At 41.2% G+C, this 18,479-nt stretch overlaps 1 protein-coding gene across 2 annotated transcripts in view; it reads left to right on the top strand.

Moving 5' to 3' along the window:
* Positions 1-18,479, top strand: part of MYO15B (myosin XVB) — a 961,787-nt gene that overhangs the window by 738,867 nt on the left and 204,441 nt on the right. For both annotated transcript variants that reach the window (XM_086930750.1, XM_086930751.1), the window contains 2 exons: positions 4,055-4,132; positions 5,112-5,208. In XM_086930750.1, coding sequence (XP_086786876.1) covers positions 4,055-4,132; positions 5,112-5,208 — 175 coding nt within the window. The remainder of the gene's footprint in view (positions 1-4,054; positions 4,133-5,111; positions 5,209-18,479) is intronic.

Here is an 18,479-nt window from a genome sequence, read left to right as displayed (position 1 = left end):
CGTAGCGCTACTTCGCAAACTACGCCCACCCCTAATTATTTTGCAGTGCACTTCAGAGATCTCTTTCTGTAGAGAACTCGGCTGTCTCTTCAAGCACATGAAGAAAACTTAAGTGCAAGAACCAGCACATCACCCAGCTACAGGCTATGGCGGTCTACCAAGGTTACTGAAGGAATGGGGATCTAATCGGGGTATTCGTGTTTTATGGTGGTTTCAGTCCCTTTGGTAAACCGGTTCCGCAACTTTTTCTCTTTGATTTCTTACCCATAGGGTTAGTTGATGACCCCACAACAGTGGGCATGAAATTATTTGTGATCCGGTGGTTTGGGTGGATACATTTAAGTAATGTGAAAGCAATTTGCTATCCATGGGTTAAAAAAGTAAAGTTTTGATATAGTAACTGAAACATGTGTTTTTGCATTTAGCATGAAGCCTTGTCCTGTGGTTATACAGAAGTTAGTGTTTGTATTAAAAGTTGATTGAATTGAAGGGCTTATGTGTCTTACATAAAGGCTGTACCTCTCTCTTAAAGCACGGAATACTAATTAAACTTTGTGCTAGCTATCTACTTGGTATGTTTTTAAGTGTTATGAGCAGATAATGTTTTGACCCTCAAACCTCCTTGAAAGCATTCACAGTATGAAACTTCAGAATGCCTACACAAGTTCTGATTTTATAAATCAGTTTAAAGTTACCCGATTACACTACTAATGGTATAAGTTGTTGCAAATAAACTAAAATCGGTCATTCTTGCAGGTGCAAAATGAACGCCAAGTATGCTTAACGGCAAGTTTCATACTTACAAAAAATACATTCAAAGCAAAGTTTTTAATAAACCGGATTGCTCTTTCTAGATAGTCTTCCAGAAAATTTGTTACCACTGTAATAGTGGTGTTTCGCCCAGATAAACTACAAGAGTTTCTATTAGTGCAAAGTTCCTCATATCACAATGCAATTTTTGGGGTCCCTATTTTGGCAAAACGTTTGCTATGAATTCCTCCACCCACAGTCACAGCAAAGACGCCTCGTGCCATGCTTCCCTCTCCTCACTCCTCAAGGAATTCGGTGGAATGAAGAGACCAGTGCATGTGTTGCTGTTTCAGACACCTTTCACCCATGAATCCGAAAAGGATTTGAAGGGCAAATTTCAGCACATATGTTTTCAGGTTATTAAATTGCACGCAATGTAAAATGCCAGAAATCATCCAGTCATTTTATTTCTTTCAGGATAACTTGTCACTTGTTTCTTTGTTTAGGAGCAACCATATTTTGCACCCTGTGAATCTAAAAGTAACAAGTGGGAGGGGTGGGGGGATTGCGGCCGAGAGCAGGGAAACACATGGCGTTTACCTTGCGGGAGCGAGCGCGATAATTGCTAAAACATGGCACCGCTCGCTCCTGCAAGGGAATTGCCAAACGTGCCCGCCTTGCCATTCAAAGCAATGCAACACGTGCACGTTTTTGCCTGAAAAGACAAGACCTAAAAGCAAGTTTGACGTGGGAATCAAACTCCAGCCAGTGGAACAGGCAATAGCGTACATCCCTGGGCATCAGCAATAGATCATAATAGATTGCTACTCCGTGTCAAGCGAATCAGTCACAGGGGAAGGGGGAGGGTGAAGATGATACAGGCTCAGGTGGCGACACTGGGGAAGGGTGGGGTGAGTGAGACAAGGGCTTGAAGCGTCTCTAGCATTTGATCCCAATCCATAGAAATTAGAGTTTTGCGTTGGCCTCAATATTCTTCCTGTCTAATGACAGCGCTTTCTGTGGTGCCCCACCTGATCAATTCCGCCTACCAGGTCGCTGCTGTAGGGTGGTGGGCAGATTTCCACCTCATGGTGATGGTTCGTTTTGCCAACGGCACAGCCAGGTCAGCGAGTTTATATTGCACTTTCAATGTCTTGGGGCATTTATGCAGACCTAGTAGACCGCTATCAGCAGCCGTCCGGCCATGACTGTGACCTCACGGACTCTGTAAGCTATTGTTTGCCAATAAGTTCGCAAGCGTGGATAAGACCACAACATGTGGATGAGATCAGCATCCGCCTCTTGACACCTAGGGCAGGAAAGTTGGGCATCTGGCTTAATACAATTCAGTCGGTGTGGGGTCAGATAGGCCCTGTGTAAGATCATGTGGTGTATACATTTTAATTTAGCGTTCCGGGAGACTTTCTTGGGGAACTCCAATATAGTTGCCCAGTCCCTGTCCGTGAGTTCTTTTCCCAGTTCCGCCTCCCATTTTACCTGGAGTGGAGTCAGAGACGTTACTGAGTGAGCGCGGATCCCTTTATAAAGCCTTCAAGCTATTGAATTTTCACTTAAACAAGCTTGTAATCCTTCAAACTTTCTCCAAAAATTCCAGCACTACAGTGAAAAGAATATTTCACTTGTTAGAGGATGGCTAGAATTGTATTCAGACAAAACAAACACATTTAGAAAATCGGATTGATTTCTTGTCATTTATGATCCTCCTAGAAAAGGACAATCTCGTTTGAAGCAGACTATAGCTTGCTGGTTGTCTGCTGCCATTGTATCCCGCAGTGATCTGGCTGGCTAACCTTTGCAAGGAAGGGCTTTAGCTAGAAGTATGCCTACGTTAACAACTTTGTTCGCTTGAGTGTCCATAGCAGACATTTGCCAGGCAGCAATCTGGAAGAATAGCCATATGTGTACTTGCCATTACCCTGGATTCTACAGTCCAGAAAGATAAAGGTAAACCCTCTTCTCAATGAATTACCCTACATCTGCCAAAAAAATCTGTGTCTGGATTTAGAGACGAGGAATAAGACAAAGTTTAGTCAAATGGTGGTTGGACTGTTTCTACCATAAGAACACTTGGGTCCCCTTCTCTGGTGTACACTCTTGTGAAGTATTTCTAAGCTGCGGGAAAAGCAGTATAAATATCCTATTTACTCCCTGTCAGCCTTTTTATCATGGAAAGTCATTCTCTCATATTAATCATCACCCTCCCAGTTTATCTCAATACTGAGGTAGGTATTATTTCTCCAGTAACTTGTGTTTTTTCCTGATTTCTGTGGCAAATGGAAAGAAGGATAAACTAATGATTACATAGATTGTATGTGTAATTCTGGCTGCACAAAGTCCAGTTTGGAGTTTTTAAAATGTCAAGATACAGTCATGGATCTGGGAATATTTCTCAGATAATGTATATTGAAAAAGATAGAGTATCGATTAGCAACAAATATTACGAAAGTTAGTTAACGTATTCCTCTATCTGCTTGGTGATCTGTGTCTTTGTGCTGACTTTATGCTTTGTGTGCCCTTTCTTAGTTGTTTTGTCCCTCACTTGTGCTGGTGCTCTGTTTATGTTGTTGCTGCTTAGCATCTGTGTGATTTTTCCTCCTGAGTTTGGCAAGTTAGTGCTCTGTGTGCCTTGAGGTACTGTGGGCCTGATTCACAAAGGTAAACTTACACCATTATGTACCTTTGCGGTTATTTGCTATTCACAAATGGATTTACGAGTGGTATGTCTAAGTGGGCGGAGTCTCCTCACATAAAAAGATTTGTCTTTTTATGTGCAGAGACTTCACGCATGTAAAGTGTACGTTTACCTTGTGAATCAGGCCCATATTGTCTAGTGCCATTATCTTCTGTATCCATGGTAATTATGTTCTGCCTGTATGTTTTGTGAGTTAGTCAGTTTCTCTGTTGGATCTTTATAGTATTAGTGAATGTTGTGTTTGTTTGTAGTCCACCATTTGTTATATTTCTTTCTGACTCTGTTAAATTTGTAATCTGACAAACCATCTCTGGTGGATCTTACGCTTATGATTGGTTTACCAGGAATCACTATATATATGTACTCTTTTAGTGGTTGATTGCTGTTGCAGTAGTGGTGATTTGGAGAGACTCACACAGAAGGAGGGAACAGATTAGTCTTTATAGCTCTTTAGAATTACAGGCACTGTTAATATAACCTTGTAGGTACTGGCTTCCAGTGTGTCTTTTTATGTGGAGTCAGTGCATTCTATTGTGTTAGTGTAATCTGTAGTGTGTTGGTGTTAAACACTGCCCTGCTCATGTTTTGCAGAAGGGACGGGCCTCGCGCCGTTTGGAGATAGCCCTGCCTGGAGAACTCCAATTCACCACCAAAGTCAAAACCTTCACGGTACGTCACAGAGACAGCATTTGAATATGAAATAAGTTCATCAGGGAATGAGGCGTCTGGGTTAAAGGAGATGTCTCACTTGAGTTCCAAGACAGACATGAGTTCAGTATTGACATAAGGGTATAGGCACCAGGAAATCTCACCCCAAAACTGCATTAGTGGCCTCATCGAAATAGGTGGGTCAGGGGTAAATGGGTGTCTATGGATCTTTCACTGATCCCGCATGACTCACAACATAGAGGGCAGTGAGTGTGGGGAAAAACACCTGAGCTGCTGGTGTCATTTAAAAGTGAAGATGTCAAATCTCCAGACATGATGGGGTGCATAGAGATAAATAGAGGTAAATGGAAGCACCTGTAGACTTCAAGAGTCATACTGCGGAATGAGAGGACAGCAAGTATCAGTTGGCTTCATGAGTGATATCCTGGGGTAAAGGAACTGGAAGAGCAGTGGATGTCAAGTGACATTATGAGAATGGAGATATCCAGCAGTTAAGGATATCCCACTTTTGCCTCCTGAAATTGTCACTATGGGATCATAGAGGCTGGAGAGCAGTGGATAGGTAGAGTTTACCCAGCTGAGCTCAAGGTGAGAAATCTTAGAGGCCAAAAGGTGTAAAGAGATAATACATTATGACTTTATCCATGACATTGCGGTGTCTGGAGATTGGACATCTTTACTCTTAAAGGACACCTGCAATAGAACTAATAATGAAGCTTGCAGGCATAAGAGTGCTTACACAACAGGTGGTTGTAGGGCTGTAACTCATGCAGGGAACACTGTGGAGTAGAATTACATCTGCAAGGAACAATGTGAAATGATGTCACTAGTAGCAGAAATTACTGTACACTGTTGATGTGTTTTTGGAAAAGGCACTGGTGATTACCATTGTCAATACAATCTCACTAACTGCCTGTGTTCCTTCCCTGCATACCTATCCTCTGCCCTTTCCTTACCTTCACTGTCTTCTCACCCCCAGGTGGCTGCTCATATAGGGAAGGATCTGTGTGGGCAGCTGGGTATCGATGAGCCGTTGGAGATCCAGGAGTTTGCCATCTTTGCCAACAAGAGCCAAGGTCAGTGTTTGCAGGGCATCTTAGCTAGGGGCTGCTGGGAAAGAACAGGAATGCCAATTCTCCAGCTCTGGATTGAGACTCCAGGTCGGGTTTTAAACTAGAAATCGTCTACTAGAAACTGACTGGTTGGTGAGTCAATCTGAATGTTTTCCAGCAGGTAGCTACCTCTGACTATGGCTGATTCAAAGTCTGTCGTATATAAGACATGTGTTTCTGGTAGGTCACTAGTGTTGAAGATGAAGATTTCATGTGTTGGCCCTTTCATAAAGACCCATTTCTGGGTAATTTCCTGATTTCCTTAAAATCTATTCATCTCTGCCATTTACAACTCAAACACAGTATAGATCTTCTATGGGGAAGATGTTTACTTTGACTTAAATACAGTATGTTCCATCTGAGCTTATTACAGTAGCCTTTAAACTCAGCGTTTTATAAGTCCCTGTTTGGGGGCATGACTACTTGAGTACATATCCTGACCTTCTGACCACACATGCCTCTGCAGATGTGGTCAAAAGGAACACTTGTTCTTTGCCTGGAGAAACATTGTTAGCCATTTTCAAGCTCTCAAAACCCGGAAGACCAAAGTTCACTGCAACTATAGAGAAAAGCAGCTAATATTGCCTTTCTCAACCAACATAGATGAAGGGTTCTCCAACATTGAATCTTTCATAGATTCACATGCTTGTACTATTCTCCAGCGTCCGGCTGAGAGTTTCCCAACCAGATGTCAGGGAATAATTCAACCATGTGAATCTGTTATAGACCCCAAAGTTGGAGAACTGTAGTTTCAGGTAAGTAACTTTTTCTTCTCAAACATTGGATCTGTCTTAGATTCACATGTTTGAATTATTCCTTGACATCATATTCAGAAACTGATGTTGGGGACTAATTCAAGCATGTGAATCTATGGGAGATACCAAAGTGGAAGTACTGTAATTACAGGACGTTTAACATATTCTCATGCTTGAATTATTCCCTGACATGAGGCAGGGAAACTGATGTTGGAGAATAGTTCAAGCATGCAAATCTATTAAATATACTTAAGGTGGAGGACTGTAGTTACTGGAAATAACGTTTATCTGCTTAGAACATTAAAAATGTGATGCAGTATTTTTTCAATTAGTTCTGACTGACCCAGTGCCAAACCCATTGAGCATAGCCCAAAATAGGACAAACTCAATGAGTGACTAACTCTCAAGTCAGTAGTTGGTGGAAAAGAATACCGAAAGTATGTCAAAACAAGTTATGTTGAAAAACAAGGAGACTATCGCATAGAAAAAAATGACCATGGACCTACAGCATCCTCATGATACTTCTACTTGCCGTTTTCTCACCCTCTGAATATCCCAGATACTAGACGGAATCCGGAAACCTTTTCAATAGCTCTTTCATGCCTGTTGAGGGCACCAGAGCCATAAAACACACATCCCTGTGTCCTGATTTCAGTTCCCTTTTTATTGTACCTTCAATGCTGATCCATAAGTTGCTCTACAGTTACTCAAAACATTTGCTTTTGGTACCTGGGGTCAGATCAGCCGTGGTTCCTCCACTATGGCGGAGGAGCATCGCCCCACTTCCATCAGCATAAAACAACTTTTTTTTAAAACTATACTAAACCTTGGTTTATTATCGTTTTTTTTTTATCTTGGAGTCTTTGGGTTGGGGCCAGAGGGACAACAGGCACCCACGGGGAGTGCTATGCACTGTTATCAGTTCCCATAATAGTTTGGCTGGCCAAACCATCTTGCGCACTTTACATGTTCTTCACGCAGGCTGCATTGCAGCCTGGGTGGAGAACATGCCCAGGCTCACAGTCTCTGGCTGAGGGCCAAACCAAGGCGCTAAGACCAATCACATCGCTGTACTGCAGCATTGTGATTGTCTCAGGGGAGCCTGGGTGTTTCCTGCTTCAGGCCGGAGCAGAACGACAACGAAGAGGGATGATGAGAAGAGACATGGCGGCAAGGAGGTACGTTTATTTTTATTTCTTTTTACTGCCCTCTCCGTCCCTGACCCGTGCCAGCCGCCAGTGGGTCAGATCATGACAAAAAGTTGTGAGAGTTATGTTTCAGCAATGCACCCCCAGGTAATAAAAGAGACGGAGGTTTAACTCTTTCTCACCAGGACCCGAGATGAACACCATACCATATGCAAGTCCTGGCTTCATTCAAAATCATCACTGTAACCATCCTCAAAGTTGTCTCAAGAAAAGCGATGTAAGCATAAGAAAAAATGGCTGGGCTGCTTGGTCAGTGGTCAGATTAACATGGCGTCCGACCGATAAGCTCCCGTCCCTGGTCACCCTTTCTACCTCCGAAATCACAATGTGACCTTGGTTGGCCCTTACCTAATTTGATGGCAGGATCCTCATGCGCCTCAGGAGTACTGCCCCCACAGACCCGGTAACCAGTGTGTCCCGGTGGCAAAGAACCTAAGTCAGAGGGGCATTAACAGTCATCCTGGATTCCAGCCTAGAGATCTGTGTAAGAGATGCCCAGGATCCATTTCTATGACCTTACTCTGCTATGAGTACTGATTCTTCAACCCCCAGTCCCCGAGGAGATTGCCTCACCAATGCTGCTTCACAAGTGAACCAGTCCCAGGACATTGGTGCCTGGTTCCCTTGTCATAACGGGTGATCACCTTGAGTGCCATCCCCGTGCTGTCACAGCTTAATTTTGGGACAGAAAAGCTGGGGTGGACATGTTTTTGCCCATTAAAAAAAGCCTGAATGCCAAAGGAAACTTTGCAAATTGTGGGAGGGGCACATATCCAGGAACGTTGCAGTTGGTGGGGTCTCTGGGACTGCCATTGCCGACATCGACGATGGTCTCCAAAAAGAATGAGAGTGGGCATGCAATCAGGCAGGAAGACTGGCAGGCCTGCCTGTGTGACCTCCACGATAAAATCTCGAACATGGTGACTACCCAGATGCAAGCGCTGAAAGCAGATTTGGCATCAGACTTGTCAGATGTCAGGAAGGAAATTCAAACCTATGGTGATTGGGTGGCCTCCCCCAAGCCTCAGGCGAGTTTGGTGGCACCGACGGAGAGTGCGGGGCCTCATATACCTGAGCACGGTCCAGGTGAGGTGAGGTCCAGTCCCCTGTCATGCTGGATCACGTTGAACGTCCACTGACTAGGAGGATGTGTATATAACTGTAGGTACAGGTTGTATCGTTCCTACGTATATCTTTCTATCTTTTTTTTTTCACTTACACATAACAGTAGCAACTTTCTTAGAGTAGTGGCCCTGATGAATGCCAAGGGACGAGTTGCCCGGTAGGCAGAAACATGTTGGCCCTAATAGCGACAGCTATTTGTTCCGCACTGTCGTTTGTGCTGTTCCTATGTTTTAATTAGGGGATGTGCCTGGTTCCTATTAAAGTGTTTGTTTAGACATATCACCCTATTTTAAGCTTCACCACATTTTTTGTATGTTGCACTGTTTTTTCATTACTTTTCACTAACTATCACAACCAGACCAACAATTGGAGGTTCATTCTTACTGTAGACCGTATCCAGTACTTACTACGACTGTGTGGCATGAGGTCCAGATGATCGAAGGACCCGCCTGGTCACAGTGTGGACGGCCAAATTATAGGACCGATCACCTGGTTTGTTTGATGGTTATCCACAAACTATGTGTGCTGGATTTGGTTTGACCAGACTTTCCAATTGAGTCTTAGATATCACGAATCTGGCTCTTTCTTTTTTCACACATGTGTCTCTCTTTCTCTCTCTATTACCTTGATGCTGTTATATGGTGACTGCAGCACCAACTGACATAGTTGTTTTGCCAGTTCTTGGCCAGCAAGTGGCTTGGCTTATAGACCTCCTAGGTTTCAGTCTGTTGTTCATATGTTGTTACTGGGGAAATGAACCAGGAGTAGGTCTTTAAACTTTTCCCTTTGACCCTACTCTCCCTGTTTAGTTTTTGATATGGCCACCAATGAGGACAACACCATAGCTATGAGCCTAGATCTAAAAAAAACTACCAAATCTGGCACCAATCTGAAAAGTAAAGTCAAACTGCTATGGGAGTAGAGCACTTACCTGGAAGATAGATCTAGGCGAGGCAACATTTGTATCCAGAATGTAAAAAAGAAGCAGGAGGGTGGCGAAGTGGTCCAGTTTTGTATCTATAAATAGTTCTAGTGTGCTGTTCCACTAATTCACCATCAGCTGAATCAACTTGTGAATAAAATGTCATCCATTAATCAAGCTGAGTCCTTTGTAAAGGATGCAAAAGGCCTCATCCATCTAAGTGGCATGATACTTAATTGTATTTTTTATTTTTATTTTAAGAGCTTTATAAAGCATGAACAAGAACCTCAGGTAGCAGAGCACTGTACAAAGCTATACAAAACCTGTTACATGCTCCAAGTAACTAAAAGAATAACTGATAACAGAAATGGGAATATACAAATATATAGATACATATATGTAGACATTGTCCCATAACAAAAGACCATCAGATAATTGTCTGCTGATACAGTTAAGCATAAAGATTACGCTTTCATAATTTGCTCTCCAGGTGTTTGAAGAAGCCAGAACAGAGATACTTGATGCTCGGCAGTTTAACAGCATCGTAGTCATCGTGTACGGAGTCGGTTTAATAGGATCATCTTGACCTCTTTTTTGAAGAAGCTGGTTGAAAGATTAGACCTAGCTTCATCATCGGGCTAGCTCCTCAGTGCGGAGGCGCTGTAATACCCTGCGGGCTCCCATGAAATGAGGCAATTTTGCAAAGATCTTTTCTCCTCTTGGCCTGGTATTTTCCACAGTTCAGGTCACTGCCCTGTTTGAGTTTATATAATAGGGGGAGGTAGACTGGGCAACGGTATGGTTAAAATTGGCTTTGGGCCTTCCCTTGACAGTATTTATTCCTAGCGAGTGTCTGTGCCAAGACTAAAAATGGGACTGAACCAAGCGGGCATAGTAATGAGTCTTTGGTTTTACGGTGCAGTCAACATGTTTTATGTCTCTTTTTGTCTCAAAGGGTCATAAGCATTTCTTCAGGACCAGAACCAACCCTAATCTATTGTGTTCCGTTTTGTGTAAAACAGAAAATACCTCATATCACACAGAGTGTGTTTAGTTTACCTTAGATTAAATGAAAGGAAATTAAAGTATAAAAAATAATGTTATTAATGTCCCATGACCGATTTGGTCTGTTCTAAGAGTCCCTTAGGGTAACCTAAGAGCTATGGCCCCTTGACCAGTTGGGCATGGCAGGAGTGCATTTGATGTCCTACCCTGCGTCCAAGGTCCCTGAGCCTGATGACATTGTTACTGCGAGTTGATTTGGCTTTGTGATGAATTTGGGAAAAACATCACATTAGAACTGTTTACAGATTCTCTCTTTGGGTAAGATTTGTGCCGAACCACAAAAAAATGTCCTTTCCATCCGCTCTCTTTTTAAATATCCACTTTTGCATGTTCCTGTTTCACTTTGTCCTCAAGGAAAGCAAAACATAGAGATCCCTGTCATAAGGGCACACAAAGTTGGACAATCAAGGCCTTTTATGTGGGCTAGGCTGTGGGCTAGACAGAGAGACATCATAGCTAAGCGTGACACCTACCCACTAAATGATCACATCATGAGGGATGCTTGAAAACTTGACCAACTCACTTACCTGGATCAGCAGATTTATATCTTCCAAGACATCTCCCAGACCACTCTAAACAAGAAGCATTCACTGGACCTGGTAACAGCTGACTTATGCAGACGACAGATATGTTACTGGTGAGCCTACCCCTTTGCTCTGTGGTTTCAGATCGACTTCAAACCCTACATGATACGCACTCCGGAGGAAGCCCAGGAAATCCTGGGGACAGTGCAGGAACATCCACATGCACTGACAAAAGAGAAGACTGGCCAATTATGGAAGCCCAAGGATAATTGGGAGAGACCAAAAACATCAAGACTAATGACAAACTCCAATCTTTCATGTAATGAGGTCAAGCCCATTCCAGATGACAGCTTTTGCCTCCAGCCTATGTCACACTGCTTTGCCTGGTTTGGGTTGACATAGAGAGGTTTTCAGAAACTGTTTGATGCTGTTTATATGCTACTGGTAGTTGGGAGGGGTAGGAACAGTGTAATGTCAGAACAAGGCTAGTCTTACCAAACTGTACAGTAACAAATCTCTCAACACTTTCACTGTAAGACCAGATAGCCCTTAGCAGAGCAGCAGAAGGCCTCTTGAGGGGCATGTGGGGGTGGTGGGTGGGGGGAAAGAGACCATTACTCTACTCATCACCGCGTTGGGGATATATCTAATCCCTTCTCCACAAGGGATGTTAATACGTTCAGCTCCTTTGGAGGTGGGGTCGAGTTTCAGGTTGGGCACTATAAATGAGTACTTAGTTGATGGTATGGTCACCTTACACAATGTCTTTACCAACCTGTTTCACCTTAAATGTGCTGCCAGGAGGACGATACCTGCTCCATCGGCAGCTTTACATCTAATCCTTTGAATCTTAAATTATGGTTAAACTTCTTACTTGGAATGTTACAGGATTAACTTCCCGGTTAAACAAAACAAGATCAGGAGGGAGTTAAGAGAAGTATCACCAGATATATTTTGCGGTTCACTGACAAAATATTGATGTTAAAAATATAGAAGTAAAAAAAATTGATGCACAAATATAGAATGCAAAAATATCGACTTCCTATACTCAAACAGGTAAGTACAAAAATATTGATGTAAAAAATATAGGTGTACAAAATATCGAATTTGATATATACATATACATATATATATATAATAAATATTAAATATGTTAAACAATAAAATTAATATAAATATAATAAGGTAGATGTAATATAAATTTAAAAAAATATAATAAACTTAATTTAAAAAAGTTAAACACACACGTAATAATTCATATATATTTACTTTAAAAAAATAAACTATTAATTTTAATTTATTTTATAATTTTAAAACTATAAAAAAGTACAAATATATATATATATATATATATATATATATATATATATATATATATATATATATATATATATATATATATATGGTCCAAAAAGCCCCCCCCCCCCCCCCCACCAAGGAAGGAAGCGGCCGCACTTGCGTGGTCGGTTAAGAAAAGTTACATTTATTATCGCACAAACAGGACGCGTTTCGGCGACCATGCCTTTTTCCCCTGTGTCAACCTGATTACAGAGGCTGCCGCCATTTAAAGCATTCAAAAAATAATCACATTTTTTTCTTGTGAATTCGTAAACACAAAAGACGGGCAAATTCATCAATGTTACTTTGGCGGCCATATTAGAGTGGCTTCATATGCAGTTAAAAAAGCAAACCTATCACTGCATATTTATATACAATCCGTTTCCATTGTTATGTAACCATTATAAAATTATTTCATTTCGAAAATAAATAAATTGTTAGCTCTAAGGCCAGATTGACCGTTTAAAGTCCTGTGCATAAGGATTATGCAGTAAACAACAAAATTGATCCCTGTATGGGCTTTGCACCACTCCAGGAATTATAGAAGGATACATGATAAGCCCTGGATGGGCTAATATCGCTTTACCGATGGTGTGTCTAATTAATGCATATAAATGAAAAAATTATTTCAATGTAGAAATAATACATGACACATTCATAAATCTCAGTCAATGACCATCCTGAATATCCACTCAATACAGGAAACATTTGTTACTACAAACAGGAAAAGCACAACCCAATGGATCTTAGGAATCATGATCTTGTTATCCCAGGTGTATTGATAATTGCTCTTCAGAATTGAGACCAAAGGGAATGATGGTGTGCAAATCAATAATATACCTCGATTCAAGTCTGCGCAGTTTTTGCAGCCTATCTCCACCCCGTTCACTCGCTGGGACATGGTCAATGCATTAGAATTTCAGCAGTGAGCGGTCACTGGTGTGAATTTCAGAAAAGTGTCTCGCCACCGGATAGGTGGGATCTTTATTCTCAATAGCTGGGGCATGCTCTAAAATTCTCTTTTTGGCAGGATGTTTAGTACTGCCAACATAGATTTTCATGCAGGGGCATACTAGACAATAAACGCAGAAAGGTGTGGTACAAGTTAGAAAATTATTTATCTTCTTCATGACCTTTCTGCCTGGCAACTGAAATGTTTGAACCTTTGTGCTGTTCTTGCATGCCTTGCATTTAGAGCGGGGAAAGAATCCTGTCATGGCATTCAGCCTAGGGACAAAAGGAACTGGTTGATAATGACTCGTCACCAGATGATCTTTCAGTGATCTGCTGCGTCTAAAGGTTATCTGTGGTTGTTCTGGTAACTCCTTACCAACCACCACATCAGCCTTGAGTATATGCCAGTTCCGATAAAGTATCTTTCTTAGTCCTTCAGCATATATATATATATATATATATATATATATATATCTTCTCTCCTCCTTGCCTCAGAAAATCGTCACCGCCTCCAGACCAACGGGTGTCTCGCCTGAATCAAAGACCTCCGATGCCGGGTCTCTTAAAATCACCACGTTAACGAGTAGAAAAACCACACGTTGGCGAGACTATGTACCAGACAAATGGATTTATTTGTCAACCCTCGGACGCGTTTCGCCTGACCCGCAGGCTTGTTCAAATATATATATGTGTGTGTGTTTGTGCAATAACATAAAATCTAATTTAAAAAACATTCTATTATAAATTAAAACATTAAACGATTTAAAAATCCTCAAACTTAAATTTCACACAACAGTGAGTGCAACAGTAGTGACAGTGTTGGATGGGTAAAAATTGCTATTCCCCACTCCAGTGAGTGCAGCAGTAGAGAAAGTGTTGGATAGCGGAGGGGTAGACATTCCCACTCCAGTAAGTGTAACAGTAGGGAAAGTGTTGGATAGCAAAGGGGTAAACATTACTATGCCAACTCCAGTGAGTGTAACAGTAAGGAAAGTGTTGGGTAGTGGAGGGGTAAAACAATTACTATTCCCACTCCAGAGAGTGTAACAGTAGAGAAAGTTAGTTAAAAATTAAAAACAAACACAATTTTAACAATAATAAAAATATTTAAAAAAACTAAACAAATAAAAAAATATTAATATGTTAAAAATTCAAATACAAATATATTTAATATTAAAAAGTAAGAAAATCATATTATAATGTTAAATAAATATAACGAATACCTACAAATATTATATAAAAAAAAATGATTCCTAACTAATAAATATTTTTAACTAAAAATTATTTAGAAACAGAAATATGAATTATTACATAAACGTTTTTTTTATTTCCTACCCTATAACACCACACAATTCACAACCCACATCTAAATAAAAAAATGTACTTCATCAACTACCAAAATTAAATGTCAATTAAAGAAATATTATGAATTAAAGAACTAATTAAAACTCATATTAATTGTTTAACTTCCCTCACTTTACCCCTATAATTCCCACAACCCACAGCTAAAATTATACTGTAAAAAAAAATAATTACACAATTAAAACTTATTTTTTGTTAAAAAACTAATAGTATTTAACTAAATATAAAATAGGTAAAATGTATTTACTCCCCACACTGTACCCCTATAACAATAAAACCCCCACACAAAAATATAAACAAATACACTAATTAAATATACAATAATTAATTAATATTAATGATCAACTAATTTTTAATTATTTAAACAAACATTAATTTTCACCCTTTACCCCTATAAACCCCACAACCTGCACCTAAAATTAATTACACAATTTCCATAATTCATTTTCAATAAAATAATTAATATAAATTAACAACGAATTATTAATCAAAAATAAATTACTTCCCACCCTTTACCCTTATATACCCCACAACCCACACCTAAACCATATTACACAATTACCGTAATTCATTACCAATAATTAATTAATATTATTAACCATTAGTAATTCATTACAAATAAATTACTTCCCACAATTAATGTTATAAAATCTACATTAAATAAATAAATAATCAATAATTTATTATAATTAAATTACTTCCCATCCTAATCCCCTAAACCCACAACCCACTACAGAACTAAAAAAAATACAACATATAATTAAAATAAAATTCATAACTACTAAAAATGTAACACATACATTAAAAAGCATAAACAATGCTTATACATAAAACATACATCACATTTAAAATATAAACTAAAATACATACCACTAATTAAATTGATATTTTAAACATCTATATTTGTGCAAACAATATTGACTTCTAAAAAATTTTTAACGATATTTCATACCTTAAATTCGATATTCTTGACCAAGATATTCTTGTTGTCGATATTTTTGAATCACAATATTTTTGCTCGACATTTGTGTAAGTCGACATTTCCAACTCGATATTCTGTCTCAGCACCATATTTTGCCTGCAAGAAACGCACCTTAGGAGAGCAGAAACATATCTAATAAAGCCTAGATTGTACTATAATCAATTCTTTGCTGCTACCAACACTATGAAAAGAGGGGAGGAGTCATGATTGGCAGACATAAAAATGCCCCTTTTGAAGTGGTAAAGGTGATTGCTAATAAGGAGGTGGGGTGCTACATTTATCTTGAAGGGCTATACCAGAATCTTCCATACAATACATTTAATGCCCCAATCAAGACCAAGACCAGCACCTCCCATGTCTTATGTTAAAGCTAGGAGAATAAGACCCCACTAGCTTATTGTGGGTTGTTGATTTCAACCTTGTACCTGATGGATCACTAAATAGACACCCGCCTGACAGGTACTTACAGGGAGTGATGATCCAAGCCTTGCTTCTAGGTATGAGAGACCTAGGTCTAATATTTGTTGTGCCACAAACACCCAAACAACCATCTCTTCACATGTTTCTCACATGTTTATAGATCCTACTTGCATATTGATCTCCTTTGGGGAACCCCTTATATCCTAGCACTAAAAGTGTCTGTCACCCCCACAGGTCCTCAGTGGTTTAAGACCAGTCCATGGTGGGGTGGAAGAGTAAGTGCCATAAAATCCCTAACAGATGACCCCTGTGGAGATATGACAAATCCTTGCTTAGGGACGACCTTGTTTGAGTAGAACTTCATAGGCGGAAAGAACAGTACTTTGAGAATAATAATACAGGAGAGACAGAGGGGCTCATTAGGATGATGGGCGGACTTTGTCCTCCCGCCATCCCATCGTATATAGTGACCGCCCGCTATAAAGGTGGGGTCCCGTGCCTGCAATTAGGATGCGCCCCCCACCGTGGCGGGCGCATCCAGCATTCCTGATATTGTGGCGGGCGGTGCACTCAGCACCGCCCGCCACAATGTCAGGAAGGCATGCTGTGCACTTCCATGCACAACTTGACAGGCACCGCGCGGTGCCTGCCATGTTGCGCAGACCATGTGCACCCCCCATACTTCCCTGAGTCCCTGGGTGCCAGCAACGGACCCCCAAAGCCTGCCTTTCTGTGGCGGCAATGCCGCCATGGAAAGGCATTGGAAAATGCCCATTCTAATATGGCTGGCGGTGTCTGATAGACACCGCCACCATATACAACCCTTTTCCGCCCGGTCGCAAGGTGAGCGGGGCGGAAAAGCGGCAGCCGGTCTTTCCGTCCGCCGTGGACCCCCCAGCCATAATAATATGGCAGGGGGTCATTCCGGCACGAATGGCGGGCGGATCGCCCCTGCCAGGCCGGCGGTGGCTACCGCCGGTCTGGCGGGGGTGATCCATCCTAATGGGGCCCAGAGTCCAATGTTGTTTGGAATGCTGTCAAGGCAATGATTCAATTACACTGTATAGAAGAGCAGGCTAAACTCCTCCAAACCAGCAAGACATATAGGGTGTCCTTGCAAGTAGACCACAAAGGAGCAGTGCAGAACCATAGACAGATGGGCCCCCTGAGGGACTTACAGGAGGAGATGGCTCTTAAGAGACTTTTTAATCACAGAAAACTCATAGAGGCACTTTAGTGCCTATGCCAAAAGCTTTATATCATTAATACTCAAAGTATGGCCCAGGGGCCGCATGCGACCCCCCTGACCTATACATGCGGCCCCCCTGACCTATACATGCGGCCCCCTGGACAGTAGCAGTACTGGACTGCTGTTTACCGAACTAACATTTAAAAAAAAAATACAGCAAGCACTTATTTAAAGGTTATTGTACTCAGGGAAAGGAAGTAACTAGGCCCTTAACTCTAGGAACACCTCAATTTTTAAAGAGAGTAAACGTGTAAAAATACGATAGTGTTTTCAAAATTCAAAACATGTATTTCATTGACCTGTAGAACCATTTAACCCTAGTAAATCAAATTATAGCAGTGGTTTCAGAATAAAAAAAAATTGTGATGATTTTCAAACATGAATTTAGAAACGTTCAGGCTTCCTAACCCCCCCACGTCCTCCTCCTTACAACAATGCCATTAGTGATTACATCCAAGCACATGAGATTGTGTTGTACAGCACGTATCCTAAAGTCATGTATTTTGAGGTCCTATTATATGTGATTGTGAAGAAAAAGGAAAGAAATTGAAATAAAATAATTGCCAAGAGTCACACAATTTGGTCAAGTGGAGAAACCTAGATTCATCCCAAGTTTTCTGATTTCATATTGTGCAATTGAGTTAAGCGCCTAGACATAACTTGCTTCGCTCCCCCTACCCCCTACGGCCCTCAGTCACACCAAAGACCAAACTTTGTGGACCAGGGGAAAATGTTTGTGTGCACCCATGCTTTATATGCAGGCAATCAAGACTGGATCCCTGTTGGCAAGGAGACTGAGAACCCAGACAGCTTCCCATAGAATTCCTGACCTGCTCCCACCAGGGGGGGAGCTCTTCTTGATAGTCAAGAAGAGAAAGTGAGGGCCTTCCATGAGTTTTATGCGACTTTGTGTCCGAGAGACTCATTTCCCTCTGATAAGATAGCTCCCATTCTGGCCAAGGCCCACATACCTAAAATCTCCAAAGCCACAGTGACAAAGTGGAAGAACTGATTACCGACCAGGAAGTCCCCCAAACTATCCAGGATTTGCGCCCAGACAAAGACCGGGGGGCGAAAGGCCTCACCAACTGTTTCTATAAATATTTTAAGTCCCTCACCTGGTGTTATTGCTTAACTCATTCAGACACAATGGTTTCAGCCAACATTACCCTTTCACACAAGCAGGGGAAATCTCTTCATATATGCAATGCCTATATAGACCTATCACGCTCCTTAACTTGGATGCAAACATCTTCACAAAACGGTTGGCCAACAGACTCCAACCACACTTGCTGTATCTCATAGACCTCAATCAAGCAGGCTTTATCCCA

This window comes from Lissotriton vulgaris, chromosome 7 (assembly GCF_964263255.1).
Source record: "Lissotriton vulgaris chromosome 7, aLisVul1.2, whole genome shotgun sequence".
NCBI classification, from domain to species: domain Eukaryota; kingdom Metazoa; phylum Chordata; class Amphibia; order Caudata; family Salamandridae; genus Lissotriton; species Lissotriton vulgaris.
This window is presented reverse-complemented; position numbering and strand designations above follow the sequence as displayed.